We start from the raw sequence: 8,072 nt of genomic DNA on the forward strand, positions 1-8,072 counted from the left end.
AATAAAATTATGGTAAAAAAAACCATATGCTTCATCTATGGACACTGATGAACATGGAAAATATGTAGGAACAAAAGGAGAAAAACAAAACAGGTATTCCCTGGGTTATGGCAGTGCGCTGTGGAAGGTTACAAAGACTACCACCAAGCCAACAGATCAACATGACTGCCCAGTTTATTGTGGCAATACATCCAGAATGAAACCAGGAGAAAGGCCATAATTTTAGCTTCCTGTCAGGAAGAAGAGTTTACAACTTAACAGTAATAATCACTTGCCAACTCAGTCCTGTATCCAGCTCGAACGATCTTGCTGACATGCAGTGATATGGACTCATTCCACTGCAGCGAGAGGCCGAATCGGTTGCTAATCTGCACTGATGATTAGATGAAAATGGCCTGAACCTGATCAAAATGTTACCAGTGTACACTCGATAATACAGAATATTTATACAAAGATTTTTTTCATAGAAACTTCTTAGCAGCTGCAAGTCTGATCACTAGTGGGGATGAGAGGGGACACAGGCTTAGAGGTGCCTGCGTTATGTACTGGTCTACAGAATTCAATTCCAATTCTCCAGGCTTTCGGTCTCGACAGATCTCCTTCAGTCCCAAAGAAAACAGAAATATACACACGAGCAATTCCTGACGGAAAGAAAACTGATCCAGTTTTTTTTACCCCTAGTCCCTGCGAAGAAAGCACAGCCTGTCCCCGAGACAGGGAAAAACATGATAAAGTCTGCATTTCTTATAAGCACAGCTGCAGTTCCTTCTCCGGGAGAAACGGAGCAGCTCGGAGTCTCAGTTGGCCGACGTCTTTGGCGCTCTCATCCTCGCAACCCTGGCCTCCTCGTCCAGCTCGTCCAGAATCTTCTCCTGGGACACCGAGTAAAAAGTGTAGCCGTCTGCGGGCAGCGGTCAAGGCAAAGGCGCTCATTTCTTTCTTAAAAGGGCTGTGCGCTGTGACGCCCCCTCCAGCAAACACCAACCAAAAGAAAAATTCAACTACTTCAAATTTCCATGGGGCTTTCAGTTTTTACACATAACCAATCGTTTTCTCCATATTCACTCCAAACTGGTACCAGACCCTCGGTTCAACTCCACCACACAGACATTTGTTTTCATTCACACGATACAGCTGTTCACTTAAACTAATAATGTAGAGAGAGTCTCCTTATAAAAGCAAACAAGCGAGTCTTGTGCATCACCAACAAAGGAAATGGAAAACGACTACCAGGAAAAACGGGGATATTAATACACGAGAGTGGCACAGTAGCTAAGTCAATGTCTAATGCTGGGGTCCTGGCTTCAATTGTGGACCTAGGGTGCTATCTGTGTGGAAGCATAACATTCAGAGGCTGTGGACCTAAGCTACAAACCAAATGCATCCAAAGAGCATCCCAGTACAAAACAGTGCAACCTCCCCCAGTAAGACTGGAGCAAGGCATCACATGAAGCCCCTGAGCACTTGAATCACATGCTCCATCATTACAGGGGTTTGTTTAGAAAGATTGTCATAGTGACCACCCAAGTTAACAGAATCTCTATACAAATGCAGATATAAACAACCGTTAAGCGTTTCAGTTTCGCAAAAAAAATAATTAAACTTTGTATTTGTGTAAGTCGACTTTTCTATCCTGTGTGCATTTCTATCTGCAACCGTTATAGTAACGATTTACGTAAATTTTTGACACAGAACCATCTGGTGACAAATTCTTCTACGTGAGGACAGTACCGAACCCGATTTCTACACGGCATGGACACTTGTTTCACTGCGGTTAAAGCCGCTAATTCATTTATTGTTGTGTCTGTGACTGGACCTTCGCAGTTCGCAGTGATCAATAAGTTAAACACGTCCCTGTCAAGCTGGAAAGAAAGTGCGGTCCAAGCGCGATAAACCAATTAACCGGTGGGTGGGGAGGCTTAAAAAAATCATATTGTTTTGCAGGTGGAAGCCCTTTCAAGCTACGGACGTGCAACACACTCGCCAAGAAACCCAGCCCTGGTTTGACCGGATGTAGTAATCTAATCATTGCATAATCTACAGGTTACGAAAACCTCGTTTATCAATGAAATAAAATAATTCACTACACGCCGTCGCAGTCTGCGCCGCTTACTCAGTGCTCAATAGCCTCGTCATTTACTCCGACAGCGTTTAATGAAGAGGATGATACGACACCACAGAGACATTCAGGGCTCCACATGGGGGGGACCCCCAATACCCGTCCCCGAAAGCACACAGTAGGGGAGAACCCAAACTCGTCAGCTTTATCGCACCCTCGCGTAGAGATGCACTGCACACAAGGATACAAATGCCCATTACTACGGCACCGATTGCTAAGCCGGTCACCACGTTACGGCCCCGTAGCTTTTGGGATTTTTTCCTCCACTGCTCCATCTCCACTTTCCGGATGAGGTGGGCCTGCTCCGGGGTGAGAGGCTCCGTCTTCGGGTCGATCCTTTTGGCGAAGGTCGCCTGCGACTCCCCTTGAGAGCCCTGGTCCGCCATCTTGGTTCCGAAGGAGAGAGGCGGAGGAGACGCCGACCTTTCCACTCTGAACCCTCACCAAAACAACAGGCACTACGAGGTAAGAGAGGAGTCAAACTTCATACAACTGACGGGAAAACGAAACTTCAAATTTTAAACCTCGACTTCTCGAAATTTCTTCCGTGTTTGCTCAGTTTGACTCGCACTGTTACAGTACGGTGGGATACAGTTTTACAATGTAACTCGCAGCCGAAGCCTACAAGTACAACGCAGTAAATGCAGTCAGTGTTTCAGCTCTCGCTGGTTTAATACGCCGTCCGAGGCTAATAAAATAATAATAATAATAAAAAATATATTTTATATAGTGCCTTTAAAGGTGGCTTCTCAAAGCGCTTTACAGGATGACAACAATAAAAAAAGAATACACAATTACAATATACAGAGGAGACCGTGGATGGTGGTATTAAGAAGAGCAGAGGGGTGAAGAATGGAACCAGTTAAGTAAAGGCTTTTCTGAAGAAGAGGGTTTTGAGTCTGGATTTGAAGCAGTTTAGAGAAGGTGACTCCCTGGAAAAAAACAACAACATCGTATTGACTTCAATAGTCGAAAACATTAGAATCATTGCTATCAGCCAGGCTGCAGACTCCGAGACAAATATTTTTGACCCTGGGCTGAACACAAAGTATGTAGATGTATTTATTAATTAACCCTTTATTTAACGAAATAAGTCACTGGAGAATTTTTCTATTCATTGTTAATATTCTAATTTACAATGGATAGTACCGTTATATAGAGCCTGGCATTTACTGCAGCGTCTGAGTAAAGTAGCTGGTTTAAAAAACCTTACATGGATTTAACCCCAGAAATCTCCGGTTTAAAAATGCATTCATTGACCCACTCGGCGAAATAAAAATGATAGACAACAACTTAAAACTATCGCTATTATTAGTCGTAATGAATTATTAAAATTAATATCAGAGTAATAGTAGTAAGTTACTCGTAGTTTTACTGGGTAAACTAGGTTTCAGTAGTAAGAAACATCCTAATATCTAGACCGAGAAAAACGTTGCAAATAATAATAATAATAATAATAATAATAATAATTGCTTACACTCATATAGCGCCTTTTCTGGACACTCCACTCAAAGCGCTTTACACGTAATGGGGATCCCCTCCACCACCACCAGTGTGCAGCCCCACCTGGATACGATAATGTATACGTGGATGACGTTACCTGCAGTCGTCTGAGGCGATTACCTCAGAAATCGGATGAGTAGATTAGGATTGTTTTAGAAAAAAAAGCCCATCCTGATAGTACCAAGCGAGTTAAACGTTAACCTGATAATCTCGGTAGACTGAGATGCTTGAAGTGTGTTTGACTTGTGCCGAAGGGAGTTTCAGGAGCAACACTTTGCTGCCTCAATGTTCCTAATTTCATCAGTGAACAATAAATACGTTGTTGACAACGATACCCAAATGCAGGATCAAACGTAAAGAAACCTCGGATACGGAGAGTTCATCTTCCAGTCAGGTCTGAACCGCCTCTTTTGCTGGGCGAGAAGATGATTTCTTGTTACCGGGTTTGTTTACAGTTTTTAAAGGGCCGCGGTACACGCGTGGTGTGGGTGGGGAATTACTAGATAAAACGAGAGCTTCCTACACAAGGGGCAGATAATACGTGGGCCCTATCGCCGCTATTCCGGTTGCATTTTAAACAAATTTCGTCCGCAAAGGAAAGATGTTGGGACCTCAGGTTTTCCAGCCTGCGTGCTCGCTTCTCTTTCTCTGGGACGAGGCGAGCGGACCCGCCGGCTGCGGCCGGTCTGAGGAGGACGGAGAGGATCCCGCAGGGAGAAGCCCGACGAGGGGGATAAAGTCCCTCATGGACAGAGTTTCGCAAATGGGGAAAAGGGTTGTGCGGTCCCTGCAGGCGAAACCCGCGGCGACCAAGGACGGCCTGAAAACTGCGGCTAAACACCGAGGAATCGACTAGGAAGTGAAACAACAACAACAACAACAACAACTCATGACTTATGCATGTCAGATACTCCGAAACGCAGCTCTGTTTCGGGCTCGCAACGGGGAGATTTCGGGGATGACGGCAGTATGGATACGCGCTTTGAATCGCACCCGTGCTTGATTTTGTTTTTGTTTATGAAGATGAATATATATCTCAAAAGCCACGGCCAGTTGGTAACCCGAGACGATAAAAGCTTCACTGGAAGTAAAGAAGAGGAACCCGGACACTGCACATAAACATCCTGGACAGACTGGTATCTAAGGGCCACGCTTTTCGAGGGGCTTCTTGCGATAAAAGCGACTTGCTTTCAATATGACTGTTAGGATAAAGCAATCATGCACTGAGGGAGGGTCACTACAGTAAGACCAATGCAGGAGACAGAACTACCCCGGACTCCCTGTAGTGTCCGGAAGCCATATTTCTATTTGTTATGTGTGATCTTTGAACAAAGAGACGTTGAGCGAAACAACAGCTCTGGAGTGAAGTGCCGAAGTGAAGGATTTGAAGGAGTCTGATTTAAACATTGCTGATTGTACTTTTAATGAACTGGTGAATGTTGAGTATTTTACGTTGCAATAATGATTTCCTTGAATTATTATGCAGTATTGTATGATGGAAATGTACCTTGCTTTTTTTTGTGTAACTACTGTCTTCCTTCCACCTACAGTATGTTTTAGGATAATCACATAACATGCAGATACAGTATAATCCTAAAAAACTGTAAAAATTAAAAAGCAATATCCTGTTAGCCTGTAATACTAAAAATGGGTGAATAAAGTATCGAATCATTTTGTTTTTAAGTGGATTGGTGTGGTATGTTTCTACTAATACCAGTTAATTAATATTTAGCAAAAGGCACTCTATTGCTTATATTTTGTATTCATATTTAGTGATGCTTTTATCCAATCCAGTTTGTTTTTTGCTGTTTATATGGCTCCGCATTTTACTGGAGTTGTGTGAGTTAAGTACCATAGGTGTAACAGTAGTTCCTCACTGGGGGTTAGACCTTCTAATTCTGAGTCTGTACTCCTAACAAGCACTCCACAATGCCACATCACTCCTGTTGGATTGTGTGTTTTGGGTTACATTACCAGCAGCTATATCGCCCTGCAAACAACTGAGGTTGCTGTGGGAAGAGGTGTTAGTGGGACCAGTAGGGGGCGCTCACCCCGTGGTCTGTGTGGGCCCTACTGTATAAAAGGTTCCGTCCTTTGGATGAGACGTAGGCCTGACGTCCTGCCTCTCTGTGGTCGTTATAAATCCCAGGATATTTCTCAAGAAGAGTAGGGGGGTTACCCCAGTGTCCTGGCCAGATTTCCCATTGGCCTTAATCAGTCATAGCCTCCTAATGCAGTGTTGCTCCGCCACGCCCTGGAAACAGCAAGACAATGCTCTTAATTCATTTTTGCGATGGGTGCATGTTTCTTTCTACGTTTTCTTCTCATGTTTCATTCGGTCCCTCTGAAGTGAGTGTTCTGTGAGGTGTAACGGGAGAAAGGCAGGACAGCCTCCCCCAGTCAGTGTGAGACACAGGAGTGGATGCAGCACAATGTGTCTGTGCTACAATAGTGCATCTAGACACGGCTGTGTCGGAGCAACACTGGCATGTTTCAGAAACGGCGCACAACCAATCAGGCCTGGACCGTGATAGTGGACACTGTATTGTAGGAGGTGCCGTCATTCAGTTAAAATGTTAAACTTGGGGCCTGCTGCTGTCCCGTGAACCATTAATGTAACGTTTGGGAGAGTTAACCCGAGTCCTAGCTGGACTGTCTACATGCGGATACACAGTACACATGGACCTTGCTTCATCTCATTGAGAGCTGCAGAGATGAGTCCATCTCTTTAGGAACCCACACAGACACAGCTGTCTTCACAGCACCTGCAGGCAACCTTATCTTATTACAATTTCAGGTAAAAACCAAGCAACAAGCTGCGTTTTGCAATTTCTTTATCATTTATTAAAGTAACATTTAAAAAAATCTCATGGTATCAAATTAAGATTTTTATAAAAAAAATTAAAATGTGAGCATGTCCTAGTCTAATTCTTAAAAGTTGTCAAATAAAAACTTTTACAATAAAATCAATTAGCATTTAGTACTCCGTGTCCGTGTACACTACAAGTATTTTACATTCCAAACTCCGAAGGGTTTTTTTTCCACTTCCGTTTAATTTCACTTTAAATATTAAACATCAGCGGTTTCATTCCTGATTTTGTATTAAAAAAAAATCTAAGTCTTGGAATAGTTCGTTAGAACTAATATGAAGTCCACAACAACAAAACGTGATAAAAAAACATTGTTTTTTTTTCCTGTATCCATGCGCAGCGCTTGGATTTAACATATAAATAAAAAAATAATAATAATAACTCTTAAGGCTTTTTCGCAGTGCTCGCCTCCTTGTTCTGGCTGTTGCAGATGGGCACATTCAGGGATGTTCTGAACCGGATGGGGACTTGTCTTTCCTCCGATTCCGACGGCTGGACGGGCGGCGCTTCGATCTTCAGCAGCCCGTCGGCGGTCAGGGAGCAGGTCAGCGCCGCCAGGTTAAGGCGCTCGGACAGCTCGATTTCTTGGGAGAACTCCTTGAGGTTGGCGTCTTTGCCGGCTCCCTTTCTCGGTTCCTCCTGCTTCACGGCGGTGACCACCAGCTTTCTGCCCACTAACCTCACCGTAATATCCTCCAGGGAAAATTCCCGCACGTCCAGGGCCAGCTCGAACTTGTCCCCCGGGCCGGGTTTTTCACTGGGGCTGCCGGCACCCAGGAGTGCCAGGCGGCCCACGGCGGGGCTGGAGCCTCTGCCCTTCAAGAAGTCGTAAGGGAACGCTTGGCAGAAATCCTTCATGATGCTGTCCATCATCGCAGTGCGTCTCCTCAAGAAGTCCTGCTCGACGTCCTCGAAGCCCGCATGGCGGAGCGGCCACAGGACTCGGATGCTGGGCGTCTCGAAGAGGCTGCCGTTGCTGAAGAGGGTCTCGGTGCCGGAAGACTGCATCATCATTCTCGCCGCTGCGGAAGGGCTGCCCTGCTTTTCTGGGGGATGCTCTTGCTCCGATTTAGTTTCGCGCACTGACCCGCCCGCCTCTTATACCCTTTCTCAAGTCGCTGGAATATTCTTTCGACGCGTTATTTACCAAGAATGTCAGGCTCGGAGAGAGAAGGGAGTGCTCCTTGGACGGTGGTCACGGGGTTAAAAAAAGTGTCCGACAGAAGCACTTTCAAAATGCCTCGGCTATTTGCTAGCTCCTCTGTCGGCGGTCGCGGTGTCGAGTTTAATAGCAGCCGCATCACCTTGCTATTTTCAGCTGTGAGGAAGTCGCATAGCAATCTCAAATCGTCTTCTCTACTCTTTGGTCTTGTCTGGCTAACTGTATGCTATTTAACATTTATATATGCTTGCTGACAATTGGTCTTGAGCATTCTGCCCCCTGGGCCTGTCACTTGTATCAGTTACCATCTCCAGATATGCTATTCAGTGGTTCATTATTTCATGTACTGTACATTTAAGTTACTTTTAGACCTGCCTCACCTGCCAGATGCTATTTAAGGGTAGTTAATTCTGAGAGA

The 8,072-nt window shown here is 44.9% G+C and overlaps 2 protein-coding genes across 2 annotated transcripts; both read right to left on the bottom strand.

Moving 5' to 3' along the window:
* Window positions 1-156: 156 nt before the first annotated feature.
* On the bottom strand, window positions 157-2,553 carry coa3a (cytochrome C oxidase assembly factor 3a). Its single transcript, XM_015361945.2, has 2 exons — window positions 2,307-2,553; window positions 157-901 (listed from the first exon to the last, which is right to left on the bottom strand). The coding sequence occupies exons 1-2, from the start codon at window positions 2,503-2,505 to the stop codon at window positions 798-800; spliced, it is 303 nt and encodes a 100-aa protein (XP_015217431.1). The 5' UTR covers window positions 2,506-2,553; the 3' UTR covers window positions 157-797.
* A 3,886-nt stretch (window positions 2,554-6,439) lies between these two features.
* Window positions 6,440-7,688, bottom strand: hspb9 (heat shock protein, alpha-crystallin-related, 9). The gene has a single exon (XM_015361942.2). It carries the CDS (start codon window positions 7,504-7,506, stop codon window positions 6,877-6,879), a length of 630 nt encoding a protein of 209 aa, XP_015217428.2. The 5' UTR covers window positions 7,507-7,688; the 3' UTR covers window positions 6,440-6,876.
* Between the last annotated feature and the right edge of the window lie 384 nt (window positions 7,689-8,072).

This window comes from Lepisosteus oculatus, chromosome 28, assembly GCF_040954835.1.
Source record: "Lepisosteus oculatus isolate fLepOcu1 chromosome 28, fLepOcu1.hap2, whole genome shotgun sequence".
Classification (NCBI taxonomy): domain Eukaryota; kingdom Metazoa; phylum Chordata; class Actinopteri; order Semionotiformes; family Lepisosteidae; genus Lepisosteus; species Lepisosteus oculatus.

What these genes read in the sequence shown, in the direction of transcription:
- coa3a (XM_015361945.2), bottom strand. Translation starts at nt 2,505, where the DNA reads ATGGCGGACCAGGGCTCTCAAGGGGAGTCGCAGGCGACCTTCGCCAAA. An exon ending in TGCCGTAGTAATGGGCATTT is followed by an intron (nt 902 to 2,306) that starts GTATCCTTGTGT and finishes CGCTGCCCGCAG; the next exon opens with ACGGCTACACTTTTTACTCG.
- hspb9 (XM_015361942.2), bottom strand. Translation starts at nt 7,506, where the DNA reads ATGATGATGCAGTCTTCCGGCACCGAGACCCTCTTCAGCAACGGCAGC.